This window comes from Ptychodera flava, chromosome 6 (genome assembly GCF_041260155.1).
Source record: "Ptychodera flava strain L36383 chromosome 6, AS_Pfla_20210202, whole genome shotgun sequence".
Taxonomy (NCBI): domain Eukaryota; kingdom Metazoa; phylum Hemichordata; class Enteropneusta; family Ptychoderidae; genus Ptychodera; species Ptychodera flava.
The window spans coordinates 13,405,776-13,424,276 of NC_091933.1; the positions used below are offsets into that span (position 1 = coordinate 13,405,776).

The 18,501-nt window shown below is 39.0% G+C and overlaps 1 protein-coding gene across 1 annotated transcript; it reads right to left on the reverse strand.

The window, feature by feature from the left end:
• Positions 1-620: 620 nt before the first annotated feature.
• On the reverse strand, positions 621-18,315 carry LOC139134883 (calcium-activated chloride channel regulator 1-like). The gene is made up of 11 exons (XM_070701961.1): positions 18,058-18,315; positions 12,467-12,761; positions 11,402-11,685; positions 10,341-10,589; positions 9,302-9,526; positions 8,618-8,914; positions 8,042-8,284; positions 6,884-7,157; positions 5,145-5,321; positions 4,233-4,466; positions 621-3,499 (listed from the first exon to the last, which is right to left on the reverse strand). Exons 1-11 carry the CDS (start codon positions 18,229-18,231, stop codon positions 2,898-2,900), a joined length of 3,054 nt encoding a protein of 1,017 aa, XP_070558062.1. The 5' UTR covers positions 18,232-18,315; the 3' UTR covers positions 621-2,897.
• Positions 18,316-18,501: the final 186 nt, after the last annotated feature.

Here is an 18,501-nt window from a genome sequence, read left to right on the forward strand (position 1 = left end):
AGCAGGGCAGGTATAGATTTTCTGTAGCGTGTAAAACTTTTGGACAAAAATTGGCAATTTTTACAATGATAACAGCCTATTGCGATAAACAAGGGACGTATTATGCAATCATTATCATTGCAATGGTAACCGCACTGCCCACCTTCCACTTGCAAGCTGAAAACTATAGCGTTCCGTCTAAAAACTGGCAATTTTTGAATCTAATTATTGACACAGGGGGCGCTCTTCTATATTCAATCCCAGCATTCTTTGCGTATGCCCCCTTTCATATGCACGACAGTTTTCTCCCTTTATCTATATTAACGATATTTTGTATCAGCGACAAGGTGCATAATAACATTTACTGGCTAATAAAAGAGGTATATTTTATAAAAGGCATGTTATATAATAGTAATTTGTTTCGTTTTTTGTTATTTACGAGTACTCAAAATAAAAAACATGGCGGCGCCCATGAAAGAAGGGCACACTTCCGGTTACTCGCATAGTATATTATGAATAAGCGCATGCGTAGTCATAAGCCGCTGGCGCGACTATTATAAAGACCCTGGAGCGAGACGGGGGTCTATGGTTATATCAACACCTCATTCCCAAGGGAGTACAAACTCGCACAAGGTAAACCCTTTGCTTGTCAACAAAAAAGACTTTATTGTTATTAGATATAGTACAATACAATTCTTCTGAAAGAACTTGTAGACCTGAGCAAATCTCTGACTGTAAATAAAAGGATTAAAGCTCCCTCAAATTCACCGCTTTGGTAGTAACACACTATCATTCATTCGTTTGCATTTCCATAGCTGTTATCATGTCACATAGGATGTCTCGTGAGATTTTTGTCTTTTTGTCTATGTCCACGAATGGTAAATGATGGACACAGTACAACCCGTTATGATATTGTAATATTAAAAAACTCATAAAAATTTAACCAAAAAGACTTAAAATGAAAGTCTTGATATTCTATTCTATAATAATAACTACACAAGTCGTGCAATTTGAGCTGAGGAAAAATTACAGAGCACAATTATATCCAAGTGTAAATAAAACATTAACTATAGGCGAATAATCTTTGGCTTTTCTTGGTATTCAGTTTGTTTGGTTTTAGTCATGTGGGCATGTCATGGGTGAACAGCTGATCCAAGGATATCGACTAATTGCATCAATGCAAAAGTTAGCTGCTTAAGTGTAACTGTATATTTGGCTTTTATAATATCGTTGGCTCGTCAGTCAGCGTCAGAACAATTGTTTATGAAGGCTCTTGTCTTGTAATTATTGGATTCTCTTTGTTCTAGTAACTACTAAGATATCGGGAAGGAACCACGGTAAACATAAAACAAATATTGTACTCGAAAGAAATTCTACGCTCTCTTCATTGCAAGGAGTCTTACTAATAATCTTTTGCGTGTATTTCTCAGTCCAGCTCCCGCCTGTCGCCTCCCCTTCAACATCTTTGCTTCCCCTACAAATTAATATTAACAACTCTGAACTACGCAGATAAAATACTAATATATCAAAAGCAAAACAAAAGCGGTCTTGTACTCTGTGTGTTTGGCGTTCTTTTTAGGAGGAAGATCACATACTATTGGAAAATTTTGACCAGTTTCAGGGAGTGATTTTAGGGTCAGTTGAAACGATCGAAATCTACCCCTACTATATTACAAAAGGATTACGAGAAATTACAAATTTTACATCTGCATCAATTCGAAAGTTGATCACTAAAGTGTAACTTCATATTTGGTTATGCATGATGTCATCATTAGCCTGTCAGCCAGTATCAAAACAATCGTTTGTAGACGCTCATGTCTCGTAGCAATTGCTTAAATATCGGGACGGAACCAAAGTAAAAAAAACAACAAAACAAAACTGTCTTCGGAAGAAATTCTGCACTCTTTTCATCGCAAGCAGACCTCCAATGGAGTAAATACGTTCAAATAAAGTAAACGACAGCATGAAGCATTTAAGAAACATCATGCAGCAACACTATGAAGGTATTAATCTGTAGCTTTATGAAAATCTATCAAAAACATTTGTGAGAAAGTAGTGATTTTTGTTATTAAAAAGTTTTGTTTTTCTTTGAAAGTTAAGTTGCATAGTCAAGTATCTTGTAAATTGAACAATTTGTTCTCTAATGGCAAGAATATATAGAATTAGCACGACGAGTTGGAATGTAGTATGGACGTCAGTAGAACAAAGGTAATAAAAACAAACACTGACTTTACTGAGAATATACAATGAATATACAATGATGAAACATTTCATGTTTCTTGACTAATTGGCGTACGAAAAACTACAAACATATGGATTCACCTTAATAATCCACTGGGGGCGCTCACGATTGCGTGAACATACTGATAAGAACACAATTAAAAGAGTGGAGCCTAATATTCATCGACCATAAAGCATTTTGCATTTCATTTTTTTGTATGAATCACAGGCCACTGTTTTCATGTTGTCCTGGTTTGATGGAAACGATAGAAAGTTTCGTAGTGTCCCAACAAGCGCTGCAGAAGTCAGCGAAAGGACTGGAAATATTTTTAGTAACAATGCACAAAGGTCTGCGAACGAATTTTAAAAACCAACAAAAACGACATGCACTGGAACTTGAGTGACATAAGTCACCAACAATGTGATATGCGACTAAATTTTTGTCCGAAAGAGCGGTAAATTAATGTACCCGGTGCATCGCAGAATAAGAAAAATTATTTATTGAACATTAAAGTTCAAATGAAGAAAAAAGCAATTTATTGTGTTGCAAAAAGAACAAAGTTTTAAAATCTATATTCTTATTGAACATAAAACGGGTTGCGTATGTGTGGGCCGATGAGATTGAACGCATTGCCTGTATTGCAATAGCCTGGCAACCATTCTTGCCCAGTCGCGACTGTGCAGGCATCGCATCAATCTTACATGTCGCCTGATGGTGACACGAATGACATGTAGATAAACCAGTGGACCATAATATTTTGTGCTCTTATCAGTATCTTCAAGTCGCAATATATCAAAACTACTAGAACGGTCAAACTATATGTGAGGTGTAGAAGTATGGCCTGTGTTTCCTCCATAGATTGAGTGTTGTACACCTGCACTGTTGTCGTGGGGTTCAACTTGTTTATTCTTTTTATTTTTACCCTTAACCACATAAACGAACGCCCCAACGCCGACGACCACAACGACAGCGCAGCTGATGGCGATGACGGCGATGACCCAATCGTCGAGCCCGGATTGTACACTTCGCCCTCTTGAACGATAGCGGCCGAGACTGACACGATGTTAGACGGGTCGGCGCGGTTGTCCGCCTCGTCGAAGGCAACGATGGCGAAGTAGTAGGTCATGTTTGGAGTCGACGGCGTGGGCACCCTGGCTGTGAGTTTCTCGGTCGAACCGGCCGGCTGCGGAGACAGGAGCGTACCTTCAACGACGTCACTTTCCAACACAGCGGCTGCCGCTTCGAAGTTTTCGAACAAGTCCATGAAAACGTTGCTATAACGAAGCTCATACTTCGAAGCTATTAAGGAAAACAAAGGTTATGAAAGCAGTTTTGATATTTGTTAAAACCACAAAGGCATACGGCACAAGTCTTCGGGGAGAGGGAGTGCTGACGTGCTTGAAAGGAGGGAAATAGCTTACAATACACGTATAGGTGGCGCTCTTCATTTTGCTGGCCCCGAGTCGACGCACAGCTAGTGTTCTGAAAATTCCTTTGTTTAGTTTTAGCACAGACATACTTGTAGGGAGCGAGAATTCTGTTTATGATTTTAGTTCACTTTACTTTTGCACTAAATCTTATAAGTGTAGACTATCCACAGTCGCTTGTGGTTAGGTACACAGTGGTTACAGGTCATTTTGATGATTGGTAGGGCAGCTGACATATCTGCTATCAAACTTTCGCTTAATGAATGAATATGAATATTTCAGCTGTAAACACGCATACGATCTTTTTTTATTTCTTTGGGATATGCATGTTTTTCTTTGTTTTCTATAGCAAATATATGCCACAATTTTATGAAGTGTGTTCCGACGTTGCGGCTAAGCTTCGGTAGGCTCAAAATCCAAGTACGGTATACCGCACAGTGAATACAATACAATAATAGTTGACATTCAACGTGGTTTCATATTCCAAACCGATCAACGACCTATCCAAAGACAAAATCAAATCCAAAGACGGACAATCGCAGGCAATTCACTGAGCATACAGAAAAATATGACACCGGTGTGTCAAAAGCAACAGTTGGGCTTACCTGTCCCTTGGTCGAAGTCGTCGCCGGTTGCCGTCCACTGCAATGACACATGATCTTGGTAGGCAGAGTTCATAGTAGAAATATCCGTGAGGTCAGTTATCCTGCTGGGTGGCAACTGATCGGGCCGGTCAGGATCTATGACGACGTCCGCAGCGACCTGTATCAAGCCAGCCGAAGAAGCACGACTGAACCTACCGATAGACTGTGGCTCTGGGTCCTGAACAGGTATGGCAGCTTTAAAGAGTCAAACACATCAAAACACTCTATGTTATTTCTATATCGAAAGAGATTATTTCATCGCCATAAAATATAATACTCTGAGGCAAGCGTGGTTGTGTTTAGACGGACATGTCTCCTGATCAAGATAACTGACCAGAAACTTAGAAAGACACATTCTCGAGGTCAACTTTAAGACACTATACATACTTTCTGATCAACGGTGTTTCCTACAGTAACCAGAGACCCGGCACTACTAAACTTTTACAGCCCCTGATTTCTATTAAGCTTCTAATGTCTACAAAAACGCTGATGTTCCTTCAAAGGTTTGGCTATAAATCAATCAAACCGAAAATGAAAACGCGGAACCAGACTACTTCAGTCGCTGACTATGCCAGCTCCGGAGTCGCCAATGTTAACTTTAGAGGAGAGAGTCACATTACGTGGCCAACAAGGATTTATGAGAGCATAGCACTAAGCTAGCACCTTTTTTTTGCAAATTTAGCCAAGTTTATCAATCGCTAATTTAAACGGTTTCCTACATTTACTATTGTTTAAATGTCTGTTTTAGATGAAAAAAGTGCTGATTGCATTTTTTAAGAGAATAAAAGACATGTAGCAGATTTTTTGAAGAGTTCTATATTAAAAGTGTCAACAAGAGCTGATATGATGCGACAACTGAACCATGTGACTTACAGGAATTTTTCGCCAGTGCACCGCTTCCTCTAGAGTACGTTCTAATAGAGGCAGTGCCATATTCGTCATCGGCCTTGACCGAAACGCTGTACCGACAAGGGTAAGGGCAGGTGTCTGTGTCGATGAAGTCCACGAAATACGAGGAGTAGACGCCATCGTCTCTCAGAATGTCGGCACCTGTTTGACAAAACGAGAACATCAGATCAACGATGTTTGAATTCAAAAGTTTCCTATCAGCCGTATCTCCAAATAAACTAAACGACTTCGTAAAAGTTTTAACATGAGAACAAAGTGTTAACGTTATACGTACAGGGTTGACAAGAACTAAAATGAAAGGATAAGAGATCAAGGATTACGCTCATAGGTAAGTAATTGCTGATAAAGAGTGGAATAATACTACTAATACACCAAATGCAATATATATATTATATATATATATATATATATATATATATATATATAATATATATATATATATATATATATATATATATATATATATATATATATATATATATATATATATATATATATATAATATATATATATATGAACCGTACTCTCTGTGCTCAAGTCAGAGGTTGCCATAAAGCCATTATGGTGATAACCGGGAGGGCACATTGTATACATTATATATATATATATATATATATATATATATATTATATATATATATATATATATATATATATATATCGTGGGGTTTGGATGGTCTCAACAAAATACAACGTAAAACATCTTTGCGTGACTAGCTGTTCACAGGCATCGTCAGGTCAAAATGGAGATAGTCAGTGTGTAATGGTCTTAGATATGCACAGGAAAGTATACGTGTGAAGAAAATACAAAAGAGTGAAATCAATACTAAATAATATACAGGCAATGCAAGAAAAGTTTTGAACAGCTTATATATATATATATATATATATATATATATATATATATATATATATAATATATATATATATATATATATATATATATATATATATATATATATATATATATATATTGTGGTTTACAAGGCCAAAGTATCAACGGGGGACAACACGGAGAAGGTCTACATCGGACTCACTGATAACACCTTCAAGACGCGCTTCGCTAATCACATGCAATCGTTCCGTAATGAAAAGTATCGGCACTGTACGGAGCTGTCCAAGTACGTCTGGTCCCTCAAACAAAAGAACCAGGTCTTTGACATTTCGTGGTCAATTATTGACAAAGCATCAAGTTACTCTAACATAAGCAAGCGATGTAATCTTTGTATATCAGAAAAACTACACATTATCAGTGCTGACATATCTACGCTGTTAAACAAACCCTCGAGCTGGTTTCAAAATGTCGCCACCAAAACAAATATTATTTATCAAATTTTAACACCACCTACAAATAGAATGGTACGCCCCGAACATACATATATAAGACTGTCGCGCTAAGAATCCTTTCGCTACTTCTTCTGTCTGATGATTGCAGGATGCATGAAACTGAAGTAATAGATATCATTACTTTGTACTTGAAGTAATTTTTTGTTATTATTTGTAACGCTCTGTTTTAGCATCGAGCACTGTAATTTCCCACTAGGACATCTGTATACTTCAATATATATATGTATACTTATATATATATATATATATATATATATATATATATATATATATATATATATATATATATATTACACACACACACATTTTACTATGTTTTTTTAAGGACCACTGAACAATTGTAAAGCTTTGACATACCAGCCCCATTGTCCAGGAGTGGCAACGTAATTTGGTCGTCGTTCGGCAGCTCAATGGTGGCGACCACATTGGCATCAGTGACGGGCGAGTGACCGTATCTCAGTTCCGCGTAGATGGCGATCTTCGGTGGCGATTCCTCGATCACCGGATTGCTTAGGGAAGTGGATAATTTCATTGCTCCGTAAAGTACCGATGACGCCACTGACTCCACAGAAACTTCAATGTACCAAGCGCTGTCGTCGGTGTTCGATATTGTGTACCTCCAACGTCCAGTCTGGGGGTTGAAAATATATGTTTCACTCTTAGATTGTTGTTGACGTTAATTTCTAAGCACCAAAATAATGTGTAAATTTATGATTTTCCTCAAAAACATCCACATGTGGTCTTCTGTTTGAGCAATTAAGGTAGAATGCACATTCCGCCGGGGCAGATATACGGACTCTAACGTTTACAATATTCTTTTGGCCTACAGCCTGGGGGGGGGGGGGGGCTTATTTTTAAGCTTACTGTGTAAAATAAAGTTTTCACCAGCTAAGTTTTTATGGAAATCGGGAATGTTATACCCAAATAGATATAACAGAGGATGAGTAATTAGTTTCTCTCGTATCAAAATGTAACGGTGACGCTAAACTTTTTGGGGGCTTGAAAGGGAGTGGTTATGGTTTGCTTGGGAAGTTAGTGTAAGTCTTTCATTTTCATTTTCCTTAATCACAAAGATATACCCTGCTCCCCCAAATAATACATATATTGATTTCTTTAGGTTATCTATTTTTCATTCATCTAGATTAGGTTGTTTGCTTCTTCGGTTTGTTCTATTTTTGTTTTCCAAATTTTGTAGCTTTAAAAAAGTCCAAAGCAAAATACCACTCTGGTCATTTTTATGTTTGTCAAAAAGAATAAACCCATTGTCGATATTTATTTGCTTCTGTTGTATCTAGCTAGTTCCATCATATTACTCGGCGGCATGTTATTGGCTAGACATCTGTAGTTGTGATTTATGCCATTTACTATTCATGCGACTTGTTGCGTTAATAGAGACATTGGCACATCACACATCGAAATAGTCTTCAATCTTGTCAGTGCCATTTCGTCTTTCTCCCATTCAACCTCTTACCCTCAAATCATTTCTCATATCATGCACGCAGACTTCAAGCTCACCTCGGCAACGCCCGGAATTTCTATCGTCTTAATCAACGCATGGTCGTCGAAATCGTAGTGGCTTGTCGACTCATCATATGAATCGCCAGAGGGAGACTCCACCGAGACGGAAATTGCACCGACGGGAGTTTTGAATTCCCGGAAATAGAAGTAAAATCGCGTGTCGTTCCCCAAAGAAAAGTCGATATCGATCCTGCCAGTCCTCTGGTTATTTGCATTCACTCTCGTAGTGGTACTTTCTACCTATTGAAGTGATAAAAGAAATGCAAATATAGTCAGCGAATTTGACCTTTGCCATTCGAAATTGCAACTCTATCCTCCACCCAGCAATACTCACAGTGAATGACCATGAATATTATTATCTATTCTTATAGAAACGGCAGAAATTGAAGCGCAGGCAAGAGTCGCCATCGGCATCATCATTATTTTGAAAATTGATCGCGATGAAGCTAGATTAGAAAATAGATATATCTCTCAATTATAGAAGTACAGAACCCATGTTGCGTGCAACATTCTATAAAAATCAATATCAAGTGTGTCAGTCGGCAGTTGTTTTGCATTTTTGTAAATACTGACCGTCACAGGTACGTCTCGACTGCTGATTAGGCTGTCCACGATGCTTGATGTGAAGCCGTCATGCAACGCGGTGGAGTCAACAGATTCAGAGTAGTAATAACCCTGACCGCCTGTCTGCATTGACAAGTCTATCAGTAAACCGTCGGCTTCGTTACTGAACGACATAGTGTTTATCGAAACTTTTGCTGCTATCACGTCGTCTATGACGTCCTCGACACGTGGGGGCAGATTTTCTTGACCGTCAGAGACGATGAACAGTATACTGCCCTCTGTCGGTTGATCGCTGTCATCCAGCACCTGTCGCACGGTAAGATGAAGGGAAAACAGGCCAATGTTCATTTCTGATGAGCAGACTGATCTGAAGAGAAACTCTCACATCTCCCTACTATATGACTAGCACACACATTCGGTAGTTGTCTGAGACATGATGTCAGCATTGTACTGTTTGACAACGTGACTGTCATGGAGCATGATCCCTTGCATTCGCTTTCAAAGTTTGATTGAAACGAAAGCTATGTCGCTTACATAGATATTACTGTTCCTCTGTTGCAACTCAACGTCTCGAATCCCTGTGTCTCGCAAAAGTAATGGACAATTCGTCGGAAGAACCAGCGAAATAGGTGACCAACACAAATTCTGTAACTATAAAAGCATTCCCAGAACGCTTTCTTAAACCTTTCTTACCTGGATACCAGCAAGGATGCCACAACCAATACAAGTTCTGTCATCGGTAACTTTTGGTAATGCTGCAATAATGTCTTCTCTCACTGAATTGCTTGTAATCTGCGTCAGAGGGTACGTGATATTCGCATTGTCGGAGAATTCGACTAATCCTAGCCACGTGCCCATTGGCACCAAGTAGCGAATATACTTGGTCGTTGCCTGCACTAGTAAATTAAGCCTATCCCTCTATAACAGAATGAAAAATGAATTTTTTTGTTATCATACGAAAGTAGTGCAATCATGACAATCAACAGTTTAATACAAAATTATGTTGTAGATAAAGACCAATGCATTGTTTCATATGTGCGCATACCCGGCAAGTAAAGGTAAAAATAGACTTCATCATCAGGCCAGAGAAAAAGTCCAAATTTTGATGCCGTTCAACTTGTTGACGGTCGTCATGCTCGAATTACATGCAAAAGTCTCATTCGACGTCCCACTAGCGGCACAAATATAAGTGTGATGCGAAAGTATATATTTGCCGCGATTTTGAAACAAAGTTTCTGGCTAAATTAGAAGTAGCGATTCCGAAAAACAGTTTATTTTTTCTTCATGGCCTTAGATGAGAACGTATTTCATTGGACGATAGGTGCTTCGATGCTGGATCGGGTAAACTTAAGTCTTAATGATAAGTATACACCAAAAATAAATTTATTACATACCAGATAACATTAACGAAAACTTAATGAATAGCAGATTTGAATGAATTCTTCCGAATATTTAGTAACCAGGGAAATATCGCAAGAAACCATGAAATGAAGTCAATTTTATCATCTCCGACCGATGTAGCATGCTGAAAACTGACGATGTGCTTACACAATGGAGTTTTTATCTCAAACATATAGGTGACTGGTTGATCCGAAGGGTCAATTCATGACCTTGGCGCTTAAGTATACCATGCATAAATCATCTGTTCTGGTTGCATTGGTGTCTTTTCTCTAGTAGCTGAAAACAGGACAGGCGGAAAGATTACATAGAAATCGATATCTTTGGAACTTACCAAAGTCATGCTACCGGAGATGTCCATGACGAGCACGATGCGCTTTGGTCGTTCTATCACTAGTCTGAATGTTGGTGTTGTGTCGAGATTATCGTCGCCTGGCTCGTTTGGCAGCTGGAAGTCCGGGTGCTCGTCCATGACTTCCCAGGAGCTCCTGTGCCCGCACAGCTTGTTCTGCTGGTTATTGGCCAGCTTGTTGTGTCTGGCATTTGGGTGTCTGTCGTCATCATCATGGCAGAAATCTGTTACCTAGTGAGTATAATAATATATTGCAACAACCTTGCATGATTTTTTTGGTGATCAGTTAGATAGCTAGCCGGAACAACAACAAGAATACCAACGCCTTAGTACCCTTGGATTGTGCACTGGCAAGTTATTCATTTATTATTAGATAAATTTAGTCGTTGGGATATTTTCAGCTAGTACAACATATATTGCGTTAAACTTTGTGTCCAAAGGCAGTATGCTCACAAATTCTTCAACACCATGGAAATCTGTGCAACCAAGTGTGTCGAACTTCTAATCCGTGTAGAAAATACAATTTATAAACAACAGGTATTTATTGGTCCGGTCATTATTCTCAGGACAAATGCTTCATCATAAACATATACATCCCTATGATCCCTTAGTCATTGCGAGCTGAAAATAAATATGGCATTGTGTCTTGAATAAATTTTTCAACAAAGAACATTTGAGAGATTAGACTCAAAAACAGTAAATGGTGTTTTTCTACAATGATTGTTCCATTGCGAACAGAACCATCCTTAAACATGTTTGTAGGAAGTCATTATGCATTTCTTCAAAAAGCTGGTTTCGTGCAGTAAAATTCACGTGTAATGAGTTGTTAGCATTTATTTTTTACACAACTTGATTTGTTTACTACGGTTGAGGTAAAGTTCAATGATATTGTATAACATCTATTCTTTACCCGCCTGGATCCTGTGCGCCGAAAATAAAATTTATGTTTTGAAAATATTCCTTGGGTGAATATGACTTTGGCCAAAAATGGAAACTCTTACCCTGTATCATAATAACTCGCAAAAGCAGAAAGATTTACATACCGAATCAAGGTAATTTGCAAACGGGTAAGATGAAGTCCCCGGGTTGTTGTTCAAATCTGGAAAGAACGTACATCCGGGTTCTGGAATTTGTCCACTCTCAGGGTTCAAGTTGCATCTGCGATAGTTTTTGTTAATATCTGCACATTGACCAGTTACTGCCGCCGAACAGCGAGTCGGCTGCGTGTGGCCGTTCTCGTCGAAGTAAAAATTTTCGTCGGTTGAGATCGGATACTCGTCGAAGAGGCCCCATCTTAAATGTCCCCACTCATGGATAACCGCCTTACCTGTCAAAAATATCGGAGGAGGATGTCTAAAGTTGTTCATCGCCTCGTACTGAGACAAACCCGATCAAGACGTGGCATGATCTCTACGACAGGGTGGGTAGCAAAGATAGGGAAGATTTCTGTAACTCCAACCTTCAACCTGACATCACATTGGCACCCAACATGTGAATGACATCACATCCAGCCTTGAAAGGGGTTATGATTTGGGTAAGTTTTTTTGGAGAGGGGAGGAAAAGTCAAATGAAACATTATATTCTGCTGAAAAAAACGAAGGTTGGAAGGGTGCTTATTTTCTACAGGATTACAATGCTGATAAATCATGACATCGGTGAAAGAGTGACAAGCAACGTAGAGTGTCGACAGTAATACTCTTGAGGGTTTGTAATGAGTTGAAATTCCAGTGTTATAAAGTAAAAGTGTATGTAAATTAGCATCTGTACAACATAACTTTGTTAGCACGATTATTATACATCCAAGGATCACCATGATTGCCATAATGCGTGAAAGTCGAGTTGCAGACATACGCCTTATACTTGAACGAATCTAATAGATTTGTATATGAATGTGCATATATATATATATATATATATATATATATATATATATATATATATATATATATATATATATATATATATATATATATACACAGTGTATGTATGTATGTATGTATGTATGTATGTATGTATGTATGTATGTATGTATGTATGTATGTATGTATGTATGTATGTATGTATGTATGTATGTATGTTATATGTATATGTATGTATTAAAGTCTCACCGGATTCACCCCAAAGGTATTCGCTAAAATCTCTCTCGGTGATAAATTCTGGCGTAAGATGAATGTACTGTGCTGGTTCTCCACAAGGCAGGGTCTGTTTTGTGTACGGATTGTGCCACCATTGAGGGTTGGGCTCGTCGATGAGAACATTAGCGATGTCGTAGGTCTCCCAAGTGGCGTCCTCGTACTCGGGTCTGTCCTCCCAAGTTCTTGGGATGAGGATGGTGACGTTCTGTAAGTAGGTGTACTGACGCGATGCTTCGTACAAATATCCGGAAGCCCTTGTGAAGATGGCCTGTACATAATGAAAGCATAAAGGAAGTATGCGACTCGGAGCAGAAATTTAAAACTTAACATATGTTTGCTCAAACTTGCCCCAAGCCAACTATAACCATTTTCTTTCTAAATAAGGAATCAAAATCGGGGGTCACCGTGAATTTTCGAAGTAGAGAAACAAACCCTTTAAGATTTTTTTATTGAATCAAAGTGGCTGCCATGTTTTCAGAATACTGAGAACGTGACCTTTTTCTATCTCCAAGAGCTTTGAAATAAGCCTCTACATGCGGTAGACCAGAAAAATATTGGAAAAATTTGTGAGTCCTTAAATATGTCTCCGAGGCGTATTGTACCATAAACATCCGATCGATGAAATAAGACTGATTATGTCTAGCGGTCTGCTCGGTAAAAGTGCAGTGTTATATCATACCAGTCAGCCACATCCCAACTGTTACGGCAACTTTTTCAAGAAACAGTTGACCAACAATAGCAATTACGTCCAGTGGAATTCTTGAAAAACAACCGTGTGAGTGCTTTTAAGGACGGCGAGATAAGGTACTAGAGGTGCTGCAACAGTCAAAGAACACTACTAAACTGGCAGAAATCAATGTCTTGGTAAACGTTCACTCTAAAATGCTCCACCAGCAAAGGAATGCTTCATATTGCATAGTAGCATAATAACAATAGCTTTGGTTAGACTAATTAAAAGCACTCAAAAACCTCGTAGTGCCAAATAACGATTGTAATCTCATGACACATTTTGCCTAGCGTTGCTGCATTGGTGGCACTTGACCCGTAGCCCACATGAAGCGATCGACGTCGATGGACAGAGAACATCTGGCGGATTTCGCCAATAAAACGCTTAATCTTGGGTATCCAATGCCAAATATGAAAGGTTGTTCTCCGACCTACATTTTTTTGTGAACTCTTGAGAGGCAATTCTTCATACGGCGTCTCCGTATATCAGAGTGAAACATCAGCACCGCACCTATGAACGGTTGCTATCTCCGATCTCTGCTTCCATTCATGGAGGCGTTGTTATGCAAACAGGGGGCATATATTCTGCTCAAGTGGCGACGCTTTCTACACAGGTGGTACCTTACAAAACCCCTTCAGAAGACAGATTATCTTGATTTATGAAATTGCTTGCCGTGAACCAAAACAAATAAATGCAGCCCTCTAAAGGGTGATACTGGTGCGCAAACAGTGTTAAATAAGAATATGTAAGTCCAAGGATTAATAGAATCTCACACCCCAAGGACCTGGGGTTAGATTTCTCACACGAGTTGGGGATTTTTTGTCTCACAACCTCGCCTGCGGCTTGTGCGAGGCAAAATATCCCCAACGAGTGTGTGGAATCTGATCTAAGGCCCTTGGTGTGTAATATTCGTTTTCTCACATGACCACAAAATGCGTTAAATTCACACTGGAACATTGAATGTTTAACTGTATCAATATCAGCGACTATCCTACTTCGTGGCCCTCTAGTATTCCGTGTAACTAAAACGCGTCTTCCGTGGCGAGTTTCACTGCCGAAACTTCAACTTCTGCTTCGGACGAGTAGTCAAACAGAAAAACAATTGGCTACACTACATATTTCAATTGGCTATACATTGGCTTATGTCCACCAGTTGTTTGGAAATTCGGCCGTCTTTTGTGAGTCTGTCGCCAACGACGTACAAGATTATCCAAAATCGTGACAACACTGTCGTGTGCTACCGTACTCTGAAAAGCTCAGTTACTTCGTAGTTCCGGTCCGTGTGTTACTCATTGTGTCATTGGATAATATTTTGCGCGTTGAACGAAAAGATGTTTATTATCCTATCAGAGCTCGTGTAGTATATACTGCAGACTGTGGTACGATTTCTGAGAGTTTGGGATCGGTTTTTTCTAACACCGTTGATCCCACACTCAAAGTGGCCAGGAATGTGAGGATAAATGCATCCACGGTCGATCCTAAATTGTCTAGGATGGTTTCGACAAAACAATATAAAGTTCATCGTTTTTATTGTGTATTCGCTGAATATTGACTTATTTTTGTATCTTGAACGGCGACGACAGGCAAGACTTTCGAACGCATAATACCAACATTTTTAACTAGCTTTCATGATTCTCTTTAGAAGTATTAGGAAAAATATTCAAACCATACCTTCATATTTTCATTTTAATACAAGAAAATTGAAATTTTCCAAAATCTTCGTGAATCGATTAATCCCGCTGAGTTTAAGTTAACGTTGCTGCGTAGATAATGACCAAAAGTGTCATTTCTCAATATCTGGGTTGACCCTATACATAAACATAAATCCAGCGCTTCCCTTGGTTGTAATAGTGCGAAGCTAGAGGAATCTAGCTGCGTATATTGTCTTACTTTCAAGTCGTCACAATCCATTGTGTAGCCGTGATGCAAGTAATAGTTACAATGACAACAGTTGCACAAGAGGGGAGGGAGTCATGAAGGTCGCAATAACACTGAGATTCAAATTTTCCACACGGTTCTTGTTTGAAAGTGTTTCGTTGATTTGTGTAAGAATCCTTGTGGGATCCATTTCTCGTCCTTTTTTTACGCAAGGGGGTCTCAGCTTCATCAGGATTTATCGCAATGCCTTTTTAACTAACGTGATTGAGTTTCGGCGATGAATTCGTAAAATTGAACTAAAACGACATCGTAACATTAACATTAAAAAGTTTTAAGTAGGAGTAAAGATAACGAGCAAAATGAAATATTTCAATCACGTGATCGTGTTCAATGCACGATTTGCGTCATACAATTGTTTACCCAGTATACTGTACGTTAATGCGGCTGCTTTTCTTTAATCCCTGTAAACACAGATAAATACGAAAACTCTTACAAGATGTGTTATTAATCATCAGATGCAAGGATAAATGTGGGTTTTAGGACACACACGATGGCTAAATTTTTCAGTTGCCGACAAGTCGTTCACGGAACAGGAATTTGCCTCCGAAAAACACGTCCGCGCTGTTGACTCCGGTGACCTTTCTGTAACTCTGCCAAAACCTTCGTCGTCGTCGATGTTTGTTGATCCGTCAGTGATCGTAGACTGGAGTAACGTGTTAAAGGTGGTAATGTGCCTCCATGATGAATGTATTTACAGACTTTGGTACTAGGTTTTTCATGGTTTTTATCACCAGCGTTTTTATCGTGAATTTGTTGTTGGGCAAGAAGTCTATTATGTGACCGCTATATTTACAGCCTATCCGGAAGATTGATAGTGCATTTACTGCGCTACTAAGTTTGACATAATTTTTTTTCAAATGTGCGATAGCAGTACACTTCTTTAATGGGTCTGACACAATTTTTGTCATAAAGGTGGTAGGAATATACGGTATATAAACTCGCAGTGAAGTCGTTTATTCGATACGGTACCTTTTTTTACTTTAAGAGGGTATCGAACACGTTCCTGTATTATCACTGTTGAACTCCTTGGTACGTTGTGAGATGTGCTGGCTTGGTCAAAGCGTACTTTGGTTGTTCAGTTTGTTCTATGTCCATCGTGTGACGTAAATATTGACAGAGCAAGGCCAAAATCTTCTCAAACTTCAAATGCGGTCAGAAATACGACGTGCATGCCTTTTGAGGGAAAGCATCACTACGTACCTTTGTCACATACAGTAGCCTAAAAATTGTGATGTTGGCGCCCTTCTAACAATATAATACAGGAACGCTTGCGACGGTCGTCTTTACTAAATCGCCACTATGACGTACGATGCCCAGTCACATGAGATCAAAGTTGACATTGTCCATTGTGGCGTTATCTATTTTGTATTTTACGTATAACTTTAGCTTTAATATTTGTTTTATAATTTTAAGATGCAATAAAGACCTAGCCCTGGGGTCACATTCCACTAGCATTTTTCTGAAATCAAATATTCTCCTAAATTAAATGGGCAAGGGGGAAGTTGTCTCCTCGGTGCCTTTGTCTGGTATTTTTCTGATCATTAGAGGAAGCATATATTCCAAGATTTCTCCATCTAGCTCCATTGTATGCTGAATGTTGGGTTTTTTTAATGTTGACTGTTGAAACCCGGCATATATAACTAAAATATATCATAAATAGGGTAACACGGGAGCGAAGAAAAGTCATATGCCACCGTGGCCGTGTTAAGAGTGTTTATGTCACGATCACAATAGGTGACTACTTATCGTGACATATGTACGATAAGAGAGAAATACTGCGTTTATGAGTCACTATTACCTCCGGTTACAGTAGCTGACCTCGTCCAACAAACTCTTTCCTATGTCAGCAAATTCGACAAGTTTCCTGACAAACTATGACACGACCGTTCGATATACGCCACTGCCGTGCCCCTTGTATGAATCAGAATGCAGCTGATCATTTGATTACTGTTTGGTCAATGACTCGAAACAAAAACAGATCTAATACATTGTCTGTCACATGTTATTAAACCAGAGGAGTTATTTCAGTCGTAAAAACGTTTGCTTCGAGAGTCCCCTTAACCCCCGAACGAACGATGTGTGAAATACACAGAATACCTTAATTCGTGTCCATGCCTGAATGCCGTTGCCAAGATATGGAGAAAATTGAGTCGACACAAGCTTTCAAACTGGTTAAACTACAGAGCTTACTGTCTTTTTAAAAAAAAAAACATTGATGTTGTCTGGACATTAGCAACCCGTGCAAACTTGAAGATGGCCCAGATCAGTTTTGAGAGTAGTGAAAAACCAATTGCCTCGGAGTTCCAACGGTTATGATGGTCGATATCTCGATAGTGAGAAATATTACATGTACCAAAAGGTCTATCAACACTGCGGAGTGTTCTATGGTTCTTGCTGTTGCCGTGCACGTAATATTAAGTGTTCGAGTACTGGGGATATGTACGGCACTGCCGGGCCATTAAAGTCAAAGCAGCGTGCAGCTATAAAATAATAAACCAAGACACTCCCAATAATGGAGAGGTCAGAAAATTAACGCTGGTGAATCTTAGCGGTGTGGAGATCCGAATCTTTCTGTAGAAAGTGTGTCAACTGCTACTATAACTATACGCTCATGTGTATCATAATGTACTTAATGTAACAGCAATTTTAAATTGCAATAGCCAATCTGACGTAGACAATTTATTCTGTGTACGAACGGTCTTGGCTCTAACGTCTTGATTGAAATATCGTGACAAAGCGTTTTTACTAGTTCATTGGGTTTTGCACAACTGTTACTCAAAGTTTACAGTACCAACACTGTATTTCTTTTCGTTCTAAAGTAAAGTTCACGAGCACAAAAATACTCTGCAAATAAGAAAACCAAGCCGCTAAAGGAAGTAAACTGGTTTTACCACCTTACCATGAGCTCATCAAGGAGGTTTTTGCTTTCCGGCACCCCTTCGTGTATCGCTATGAGTGGACCTATGAAGCCATTGTTATATAGAATGATCGGTGCTCGTCTTTGTAGACCCAAAGACTGACGACTGAAAATGGCGACAAGGAGCGGAATGAATAACCACTTGGTAAACGCCATCTAGCCTCTAAATTGCCAGTCCTTCTCCGATAAAGCTTTGCTTCTGTCAACAAGTCAACGTCTGAGCGGTAAACTTGCCCGGCAACTCCCGTTATATTACCTTAAACTTGTAGGTATGGTAACGCGTAAACAATTCACAACCGTCCAATCCGCCGTTAGCATTTATTTCAGGTGTCGTCATTAATGATTTTTGCTTCCTTTCAATGCGAGGTCACTATATGTGGAAATACGATTAGAATTTTATTTTTTTTCTTAAACAGTAAATGACGT